Source organism: Manihot esculenta, chromosome 9, assembly GCF_001659605.2.
Source record: "Manihot esculenta cultivar AM560-2 chromosome 9, M.esculenta_v8, whole genome shotgun sequence".
Lineage (NCBI taxonomy): Eukaryota > Viridiplantae > Streptophyta > Magnoliopsida > Malpighiales > Euphorbiaceae > Manihot > Manihot esculenta.
In genome coordinates this window covers 34,302,794-34,314,333 of record NC_035169.2, presented here as the reverse complement: position 1 = coordinate 34,314,333, position 11,540 = coordinate 34,302,794, and the positions used below count along the sequence as shown (strand labels likewise).

At 34.5% G+C, this 11,540-nt stretch overlaps 1 protein-coding gene across 1 annotated transcript; it reads left to right on the top strand.

Moving 5' to 3' along the window:
• The first annotated feature begins 1,631 nt into the window (after positions 1-1,631).
• On the top strand, positions 1,632-11,283 carry LOC110622520 (probable UDP-N-acetylglucosamine--peptide N-acetylglucosaminyltransferase SEC). Its single transcript, XM_021767050.2, has 27 exons — positions 1,632-2,054; positions 2,931-3,076; positions 3,206-3,304; positions 3,404-3,454; positions 3,944-4,060; positions 4,269-4,325; positions 4,825-4,944; positions 5,350-5,412; positions 5,521-5,599; positions 5,992-6,101; positions 6,212-6,265; positions 6,370-6,437; positions 6,549-6,651; positions 6,803-7,005; positions 7,242-7,338; positions 7,647-7,718; positions 7,828-7,904; positions 7,991-8,189; positions 8,295-8,462; positions 9,128-9,238; positions 9,327-9,413; positions 9,541-9,668; positions 9,762-9,844; positions 10,057-10,162; positions 10,312-10,458; positions 10,742-10,862; positions 10,948-11,283. The coding sequence occupies exons 1-27, from the start codon at positions 1,916-1,918 to the stop codon at positions 11,059-11,061; spliced, it is 2,919 nt and encodes a 972-aa protein (XP_021622742.1). The 5' UTR covers positions 1,632-1,915; the 3' UTR covers positions 11,062-11,283.
• Positions 11,284-11,540: the final 257 nt, after the last annotated feature.

The window sequence follows — 11,540 nt, the reverse complement described above, 5'->3', positions numbered from 1 at the left end:
GCAATTTTTTAAAACTGTTTTTTAATAGTATTTTAAAAAAGGCATTTTGTCTCGCTTTCAATTTCAATACAAAATGAACAAATAAGGTTATGTGCAGAGGTAAACGGATGGAATATCCTGAAAAATTAAATTATTTAAATTTAAATTTAATTTATATTAATAATATTTCAACTGTATCGAATTTAAATTAATTTAAAATTTATTATAAACTCAATTATTATTATTCGAATAAAATTTAAATTTATTTAGTTTTATATATTTTAATTAATAATTTATATAAAAAATATTTTTATTTAAAAAATCTAATATTTTTTAAAAATATTTAAATTTTAATTTTTAAATAAAAAATATATAAATATTATTATAAAATATATTTTTTATATTAAATTAATTATTTAATAAACAGATTCGACCATATATGGATTCTATTTAAATTTTGATATTATTTTTTAAAATTGAACCAATTTCATATCAAATTATAATTATTTAAATCTATTTTATTAGAATTCGATCGAATTAAATATCTAAAAATACTTGATCTGTTGAGGCAATCCCTAATTATATGATTCATTCTCAAATTATCTGGACAATGTCATGGGAACTTTTATATTCTTATTTATAAAATTTTATAAGAATATATAAATTTATGGATGGAAAATTATGTTTTAAAATTTTAGATATAAGTAATTTATTTTCTAAAAAATAAACTTATATATTGATTTAGGAATTGAAAATTAACGCTTTATTCTGTTTATTGAAATAAAATTATTCTGTGTTATAATAAATATTTAAAAAAAAAACATATTTTTCAGCATTTGTTAGAAAGTTAAAAACTAAATGATATTAGTAAATTTGTACTTTATAGTTTAATAATATAACAAGATTTTTAAAGTATTTTAATTGATTAATGAAATATTGTTAATAGTGAATTTTTTTGAATATTTCAAAAAATTATTTGTTAATTTTTTAAAGAAAAACAGCTTAAAAATTAATTATAACATTAAAAAAATATTTTTAATACTAATGCTTTTTTTTTTACTAATGAAAATTAGATATTACTGTTTCACCTAAATCAAGTTTCATTGAATTTAAATTTAATGTTTATTAACTTTAGTACCCAATGTAAATCACATTGTACACGCAATATCCATAAACAATTTCACACAATGAAAAAGAAATATTTTTTTCATGGCAAATTTAGTTTATCATATTTTAAATTAATTACCAATTTATGCATAAAAAATTTAAATTATCAGATTTTTAAAGAATTTAAATTGATAATTGAGTAAGATGAAACTAAATTTAGTAACAAGCAATCATAAATCTGATAATATTTATTTTCATCTTATTTAACTATCAATTTAAATTATTTTTTTAAAAAAAATCCTCAGATAAATCTCTGCAGTTTTGGAATTTTTTTTGTTAAAGAAGATATATATATATATATATTAGCGAATCTTTTTTTAAATTTTTTTTGCCATATAATGACGGAAAGGGGAAGCTCATCAAGAAGCTTTATAGATACGTGTCAGAATCAAATCGAATCTCCCAAAGTAACAGCGCCTTACACTTCAACGGTCCTGATTTCTCCTCGTCATCTCCTCCTTATAGCAATACTCCTCTCTCTCTCTCTGTTCATCAGCAAAACAACAAAAGAATTAGCTGAGTTCTATTTTTAAAGCGGAAAAGAGAAAAAGATTTTGGAGAAGCAAAAAGCTCGAGAAAACCCCAATTATAGCAGTTTGCTAGGGTTTTTCTTAATCGAGTCCTCTGCTTCTTCTTTATTCGGTGGGAATTTCTGTGCGATTACTTTTGGAGTTTGGATCTGATCTGGAATAGTGTGTTTTTTGATGGTTGGATTTTGGGGGGGAAGTGGTTGATTTTATTTTCTGGAGTTTTGGTTTTGGAGATCAGGATGATTTCGTTGCAGACAGGTCCTCGGGCGTCGCTCGGCGGCTCTGCTCGCGACGATGCTAGCTTCCAGGTGAAGCTTGAGCCATCTTCGTCTTCGCTGAGTCTTGTGCCTTTTAGGGGACGTGATTCTCATCATGAAGGTGAGCAGCAGTTTGTCTTTCTGTTGTTTATTTCTGTTTTTAACTGATGGATAATTGTGTGTAATTGGCCCTATTTTGTTTTAGTTTTTTAAGGTTTTATTAATGTATGCGTGAGTATTGCGTGCAAATTTTGTTGGACTTTTGATTTAGAAAGTTTAAGGATTTATATGGGTTCAGTGTTCCATCTGGCCGGACAACTCCCTTGCGGGGGTAGGGGTGGCTGGGGTGAGGTTGTTGGTTTGCGCTCGGAATCAGTATTACGGTTGGATCGCTTTCGATTTGGTTTGGCTTTTACATTTGATGGAAACAATCTCGGCTGGATTTTGATAACTTCAATACAATGTAAAAAGATAACATTTTTTTCTCTAAATTTTGGAGGGGGAGGGAATTGGTTCAAGTTCATTGGTTCATAGCTGAGTCTTGCGATGTGAGTTTGCTTTTACAAGGCGCTTATTCAAATAAATTAGGTTTCCAACTTATTTTGGTTGATAAAGTTATTACTTCTATGTTGTTTTTAACTTCTTCATTTTGGTGCAAAGAATATTTATCTACTTTTTGAGACCATGTCTCATTTTGGTGCTGAAAGAATATTAGGCAGTTTTGTCACTATTGTTGTAGTGAAAATTATATGGTTGAAAGGTTCCTAATTTTGTTCTTTTAGAAGAGCTTTGACTGGTTGTAAGATCGATTGGTTAGTGACGCTAGTGGTTCCACAATTCCTAAGGTAGGGGGTGAGGCTACTTAATGTTGATGTGGTGGTCATGGTTATTGCTAAAATGAACTAATTTGATACTTCATTATTATTATTATTATTATTATTATTATTGTTATTATTATTTAAAAAAATATGAATTTGTGTAATTTGCTTTAATGCAGTTGATGAAGACATGCACTTGGCCCTTGCACATCAGATGTACAAGGCTGGCAATTATAAACAGGCGCTAGAGCATAGCAATGCTGTTTATGAGAGAAGTCCCCTGCGGACCGATAATCTTCTTCTTTTGGGTGCTATTTATTATCAGGTTTGATTTGATTTAAATGTGACCGCTGTTGTGTAATCTGAGTATACGTTTTCTCTTTAGATAATTGTATAACTGTTTGTGGAACCATAAATTCTCTGATCTTAAATTTTTCATGTTTATTACTTGCAGTTGCATGATTATGACATGTGCATTGCAAAAAATGAGGAAGCTCTTCGACTTGAGCCCCGATTTGCCGAGTGTTATGGAAACATGGCTAATGCTTGGAAGGTACTTATGAATGATTCAAAGCTGTAATGAAGTAATTAAACCATTTGGGTATTTAAATTGTTGCTGGTATTTATGTTTTTTTTTTCCAATTTAATACAGGAAAAGGGTGATATTGATCTTGCAATTCGTTACTATTTGGTTGCCATTGAGGTTTGTACTTACCAAACTTATGGCACTGAAGGAACTTGATATGTAGTTTAGTGCTTACAGTTCACGAATGATTCATGAACATTGATAGTCAACTATTGTTTAATGTTTGGACCAATGAAAATGAATTGGTGGTGGGTTCATAGTCATTTTGGGGCTGATTTGTTTCATATCCCTGGTTGGGTGAAACTTTTGTTACTAAATCACTTCAAAATGAGCAGGGATTGGGTGGCTATGCAGCTCACCTTTGGGGCCAATAGACACCTCTAAATTCACAGGCTTGTAAGATAAAGCTTAATGGATCCTCACATGACAAATGTAAAGTAGAAGGTCACTATCAGTCTCTAATGAGGTTCATGTTGTAAAATTGGCCTGCAAGCTCTCTGTCTAATTTAAGAACCTTTCTGACCATTTACCCTTGTACTAGTACTTCATGTGCCGTATTCTTTATTAATATATTAATAATACTGTTTTGGCTTATTTTTACGACAGCTGCGACCTAACTTTGCTGATGCTTGGTCAAACTTGGCTAGTGCATACATGCGAAAAGGAAGGCTTAACGAGGCAGCACAGTGCTGTCGTCAAGCACTTGCATTGAATCCACTACTGGTATATATATATATATATATATATATTGTGCTGTTATGATAATTGTCATATATATTGTGCCATAATGATGTTATTATGATCATGTATTGATCATCTAGTTAGCTATCACTTGGATGGCTCAATTGAAAAGAAAATTAACTGTTTTTCTTGTTAGTTGATTGGTTTGAATGAGAATCCCTAGTGACTTCCCCCTACAATTGGCATGTAGGTTGATGCTCATAGCAACCTTGGGAATCTAATGAAGGCACAAGGGTTGGTGCAAGAAGTAAGTAGTATACCAATCAATGTTCTGCATTTTGTCTATTTCCTATTAGCCTGTTCGTAATAGTTAGCTGGACTTAAATTTCCTGGGCTATGGGATTGGTTACTCTCAGTGTTGATCTTCAGCTGCCATGCCTAATGTTAGGGTTAGGATACTCACAGATCACTTCCCCATCCAATCACAGTGGAGGAAGTGGTCCATTGGCAACCTGGCATCCCAGTTTGAGTTAATCCACAACTGGACTCAGCTGACCCAAATTCTTACCCCTTTCTGACCTCATGAAAGGATGAAACCCTTTCCATGTAGATTTTTTTAGTGTGCATCTCTCCTTTTCCAGTGAAGTTACTGATTTACATACTTCATGTGTGGAACTGTGACTTAAATCACAGTTCGATACAGATATCAAGTTGTTATCTTCAGGCCAGGGCTCAGATGATGGTTGGTCTAGTTGTAACTTCCATGTGCAAGACTCCAAATTGTCAGAATCTAATGTTTTGTGCAGGCATACAGTTGCTATCTTGAGGCTTTACGCATACAACCAACTTTTGCTATTGCGTGGTCAAATCTTGCTGGTCTCTTTCTGGAGTCTGGTGATCTTAACAGGGCTCTGCAATATTATAAGGTACACTTGATCTTTGTTTCTGTCATTGGTGTTTAAGATTCACCGTCTGCCCACAGATCCCTGTAGCGAAATTTGTTGCTAATTATCTTTTAAAATCCTTTACGTGGTCATTGTGTCAAAACATCAAAGAATTGCATTTAGATTTTTTCAAATTGAAGTCAGTGATGGGAAAATCATCAGTTTCGGGCATTTTGCTTTCTTTTTTTTGGCAGGGTTCCTTGTTGACTACTGCTTGAATTATCAACACTGGCATGCTAGTTTTATTTACTGTTGTAGGAGGTTTTATTGAAGTGCTTGTGCACACATATTGTTAAACATTTGCTAGTCAACATTTTTAGTTGTTTGCACATTCCAGTAGCTTTCCTGTAAACATATACTGAATTTCAATTTACTATGTGTCTCCAGGAGGCTGTAAAACTCAAACCCACCTTTCCTGATGCCTACCTAAATCTTGGAAATGTTTATAGGGTAAGTTGTGGCTTTGTGTGTTTATAAGGTAGGGTACCTGCATGTGCCTGGACTGGATTATTATTGCTGTGTTAGAGGAAAACAAGATGTTTCTTGTGCATTTTCCAGGCCTTGGGAATGCCCCAGGAGGCTATTTTGTGCTACCAGCAAGCTGTTCAGACACGGCCAAACAATGCAGTTGCTTATGGTAAGTTATTATTATGATGGCAGTTTACAGATGTATGTTCCTGGTTAGTAGATGGTGTTCCAATTTCTTTTTTGTATCCCACTTATGGTTTGTCTTATTGAGGTGGAACTATCATTGACTATGGCTGTGTGCTTCTTGCTTTCTTTAAAGCTATTAGTAATTTCCTATTCTTATCATTTAAACTTGTTGGTGATTTTTGTTAAAGGCCTTTTAATGTCATTACCCTGGTCTGTGCCATCTTTGCTTCTATAAACTATTGACCGACATGATTCTATATGTTATCAATTGTGATTTGGCATTTATTTTTATTTTCTTATATAAGATTCTGGGTTAAAGGCTGCAAAACATGCATGTAAACTTTTCTTGACCATATGATCAACTTCATGTTGCAGGAAATTTGGGCAGCACATATTATGAACGAGGCCAACTGGATTTGGCAATCATTCATTATAAGCAAGCCATAGCTTGTGATGGAAGATTTCTGGAGGCTTACAATAATTTGGTTGGTCACCCTGGCCCTTCTTCTCATATGTGTTATCTATTGGTTTGGAATTTTTTTCGATTCTGAATTGTATTAGTAACTGACTTCTCAATATATTCTTCAACCAAAAGGGTAATGCATTAAAAGATGTGGGTAGAGTGGACGAAGCAATCCAATGCTACAATGTAAGTTCAAATTGCAACCTTTTTTTTAATAAATTAATTCTTCCTTGTTGTCTTGCATTTACATAGTTGTAAACATTTCTAACCCAACTTCTGTCTCTGTGTAGCAATGCCTTGCATTACAACCGACCCACCCACAATCACTCACCAACCTTGGGAACATATATATGGAATGGTATATAACAGTGAATTTCTTATATCGTCATTAGTTATTATTAATTTATGTTAGTTTATTTGATTTTTATCATCGGTCGAAATTTATATGGGTACTCTTCTGAACATCCAGGAATATGGCATCAACTGCTGCTTCATATTACAAGGCTACATTAGCTGTTACAACAGGACTGTCTGCTCCCTTCAACAATCTTGCTGTAATATATAAACAACAGGTGATGCCAGTTGAAGGATTTTCAGCTTGCTACTTAGATGCTGACTTCTTTTGTGCATCAAACTAATTGAATACTAGTATTATACCTTATAGGTCCTGCTAAATTCTCGTGGTGATTCTGACTACACTTTTTCTTTTCCTACTCGTGCCAGGGAAATTATGCAGATGCCATATCTTGCTATAATGAGGTTCTTCGCATTGATCCCTTGGCAGCTGATGGACTTGTAAACAGGGGTAACACCTATAAGGAGATTGGTAGAGTGAGTGAAGCAATTCAGGACTACATTCGTGCTATCGCCATCCGGCCAAATATGGCTGAAGCTCATGCAAATTTGGCTTCAGCTTATAAAGACAGGTATTGTGTTCCATCCAGAACTTCTGTGACATCCAATTTTGTACTGTCCTCTTCTCCCCCTTGCTTTTTCTTTGGATAACTTAAAACTGTTCATCAATCCCAGGTTGTGGGAAATAATGAGGTTAAATTCAGCCAATGATTTGAATGCTGGGGCTATTGGTTTATAGAATATTGCTTTTTCTTAGCTATGGAAATATAGCTTTTTATGGTCACTGATTAATTTATATGATATGCAGTGGACATGTGGAGGCTGCTATAAAGAGCTATAGGCAGGCTTTGCTTCTTCGGCCAGACTTTCCTGAAGCGACTTGCAACCTTCTGCATACGCTGCAGGTGTGACAAAAATGAGATGTGCTGCTTAACTAAAATTTTTTACTCTTCTTCTATATGTATGTGTGCGGTTTGCATAAGTTTTGGCACTTTGGTTGCACAGATTACAGGTATTACCAAAATGAAATATCTGCATACATATGCTGCACAGATTGCATAAGTTCTTGTTTCTTCCTTGTCTATATTAATGTGATTTTGTTCATAAATTTTGGCATTTCAGCTTGTTGAAGTTGTTTTGATAAGGAATTTTGGAGAAATCTTTTATGGTTTCATGCTTTTGTAACTAATATATTCGGGGATACTTGTCTCAGTGTGTCTGCTGTTGGGAGGATCGTTCTAAGATGTTCACTGAAGTTGAAGGGATTATTCGGAGGCAAATTACTGTAAGAATTGTGATGTTTACTAATATTCATGAATAGATACTCTACTTTGTTCATGCCATAAACTAGTCATATGAAGCTAATCTATCTTTTAACAATTTTATCCTTTCAGATGTCCGTTCTTCCTAGTGTGCAGCCTTTTCATGCAATTGCATATCCCATTGATCCAATGCTGGCACTTGATATTAGGTAGGAGATAGACTTGTTTTTGCAATCATCTTGAACTTGTATGATCCCAGGCTTTTCTTTCTCATTCTTCCTTTTCCATTTTGAAGCCACAAGTATGCAGCTCATTGCTCCATAATTGCATCACGTTTTGGACTTCCTCCTTTCAATCATCCTCCACCAGTTCCTATAAAGCGTGATCGTGGTGAGAAACTTAGGATTGGCTACGTGAGCAGCGATTTTGGTAATCACCCCTTGTCACACCTTATGGGATCTGTCTTTGGCATGCACAACAGAGAGAATGTTGAGGTTTGTAAATTTGATATATTTTCCCCTCTCTTTTTTAGCTGAAGGGACTCACTTTCCGACATGCATCTTTTGTAATACTTGTTAAAACTAACAAAATTTGTGCAGGTTTTCTGCTATGCTTTGAGTCCAAATGATGGTACTGAATGGAGGCAGCGTATCCAGTCTGAAGCTGAGCATTTTGTAGATGTTTCTGCCATGTCATCAGATATGATTGCCAAACTGATTAACGAGGATAAAATACAGATCCTCATTAATCTCAATGGCTATACCAAGGTAAGGTCTAACTGATTTTTGGGATAATTATATCCAAAAATGAATCTAATGTTTTAAAGCATTCCAATGTCACACCCAACTGTAGTTTGGACTACATTGCATATTCTCCCCTACTTACCTTTTTGAAACTCCTCTTGGCCAACTTGATGGTTGATTAAATTGCTTTAGGTTCTATTTTCTTGTGGAATAAAATTTTAATTTTACATGTGAATTATGCAAAATAGTACTAAGAAATCTTACAAGGATGTTTTAGACAAAAGGCTGACTCTTTAATTATAATTTATATGTTGAGTATTAATGTAAAAATTGAATACAAACCTTTTCTGCTTGACAAGTGTGTCCCTTAGATCCCACACAGATCCACTAGGGACATGGATAAGAACTTCAGAAAAGGACTTTTAGTATGGTTTTTCAACCCCTTTTTAAATTCAGAGTTTGTGAAACTTTGAACATTACACAAGATTTGATATGTAAAGATCCCCAAAGAGAGTGTTGGTCGTAATTGTTCTTTTGAGGAACTAAAAGTTTTGGCAATGACTACAGGATATATTTGTTGCTTCCTATTGCATAATTTTGTTCTTTATTCATGTAGTTCAGTGGCATCAATATCCATTAGAGTATTCCTATTAATCCTTCTAACATACAGTCCAACTACAATTGTGCAGGGTGCCCGAAATGAAATATTTGCTATGCAGCCTGCACCCATACAAGTTTCATACATGGGATTTCCTGGGACCACTGGAGCAACATATATTGATTACTTGGTCACTGATGAGGTGGGAAATTAGCCTCATTCTAATCCCAAACTTGCATAATGTTCTTGTGTTTTCATCTTTGTCTAACATGTATGCTCTTTGCTCTCAGTTCGTTTCACCTACACGTTACTCACATATTTATTCTGAAAAGCTTGTTCACATGCCTCATTGCTACTTTGTGAATGATTATAAACAGGCAAGTCCATGGAAATTACTGGTGAAGAGAATTTTCATTATTATTTTTTTGTGCTTTGAACCTTCTTTTATTGTTGTTTCAGTTTTTTGGAGATAGGGGTGACTTAACTGTGATCATTGTTTTTCAGAAAAATCTAGATGTTCTGGATCCAACATGCCAACACAAGCGATCAGATTATGGTCTCCCTGAAGATAAATTTATATTTGCATGTTTCAACCAGTTGTACAAGATGGATCCTGAAATCTTTAATACTTGGTAATATAAAGCTGGCCCTGTGTTCACTTTTTATGTGTGCAGTGTAGCACTTTCAGGTGTCTTACTCTGTGTGTGTGTGTGTGATCATTGTAGGTGCAACATTCTTAAACGTGTTCCCAACAGTGCCCTTTGGCTCCTTAGGTTCCCAGCTGCAGGGGAAATGAAACTTCGTTCATGTAGGTGAACTTTTTTTGTTTACTCTTACAGACTTCACTTATATTTTTCAGGGATTGCTTGAACTACTTGTAAATAACCATCTTTAGGAACTGTCAAATTTCCTGTTCTGTTGCCTAAGAAAGGATATTGTGAATAAATATGCAGTAGAAAATACCTATTTAGTGTACTCGCTTTGTTGTTTGGTGTTACATATTGTGAATTTTCTTTTCAGATGCTGTTTCACAGGGGGTGCAGCCGGAGCAAATCATTTTCACTGATGTTGCCATGAAACAAGAACACATCAGACGCAGTGCTTTAGCAGATCTTTTCCTGGACACGTAATCTCTCTCTCTCTCTCTCTCTATATATATATATATATATATATATATATGCATGTATTTTATGTGTTGTGTGTGTGTTTCATTTACATTCTGAAGGCAGTCAATTTTGTTTCTGGACACTGATGGTGGGGTTTTATGTGTTTTAGGCCATTATGTAATGCACATACTACAGGGACAGATATTCTGTGGGCAGGTTTACCTATGGTGACACTGCCCCTTGAGAAAATGGCTACAAGAGTTGCTGGATCATTGTGTCTTGCCACTGGACTCGGGGATGAGATGATTGTTAGTAGGTATGCATTTTAATTTTGCATATGCATTGTTAGTGGAATGCTTTCAGACAGACACACTTAGCTATTGTGGTGGATGTTCTGGTTGCTCAGCAGTATTTGAAATATTGAGCAAGCAGGTCATGCATGAGGCATGATGATTTCTTGATTAGATAGATAGTTCATGACTTGCTCGAGCTCTATGGGCGATGTAAGCCTATCTGCTGTATAGGACCATGTTCTTGATTTTTTGTGGTGATAGATCCTGTGTGAATTATGTAAGCTGACGAATTTACCTTTGTAACAGTATGAAGGAATATGAGAAGAGAGCAGTTTCTCTGGCTTTGAATCGGCCAAAACTGCAGGCTCTTACCAATAAACTGAAGGCAGTCCGAACGAACTGCCCTCTGTTTGACACGACACGCTGGGTAAGCTCACTGAAGTATTCATGATTTCATTTTTCTTTTTTGGATATATGAGGTCAGGTTAATTTGATTGTGAAAAATACTGTAGGTTCGAAATTTGGAAAGGGCGTATTTCAAAATGTGGAATATACATTGCTCCGGGAAGCAGCCTCAGCACTTTAAAGTGACAGAGAATGATTCAGAGTTCCCTTGTGACAGATGAGTGAAGAGCGAATAGACGGCATTGTAGATAAGAGCAAGAGAAAAAGAAAGAGTGTATTTTAGGATGAATATTGGTCAAGATTATTGTGAGGATGCAATGGTGGTGTGGTGTGTGGATTCTACAAAATTGAGTTTGTACCTCTTTTATTTAGATATATCAGTAGTTGAGAGAATTATCAACAAAAATTCACGCAATTCATTCTGTGCTTCTGATTAAGTTTTCCATGCTGGAGAGCTACTTGATAAATTTTAGTGTTTAAAGCCCCACTCATTTTTCATGTAAGTGATTATGTGCTTTTAATATGTTTAAGAGATTAATTTATAGTTTTTCATTTAAAAAATAATGTTTATAAGAACAAAATTATATCTTTGGAAATGGCTCACCAACAGTACAGCAGTTGCGGGAAGGGTCTTCTGTCGTTATTTGGCATCGAAGCAAAAGTTGCTTTATGGCTTATTTGAAATTTATTTTTAGCCGAA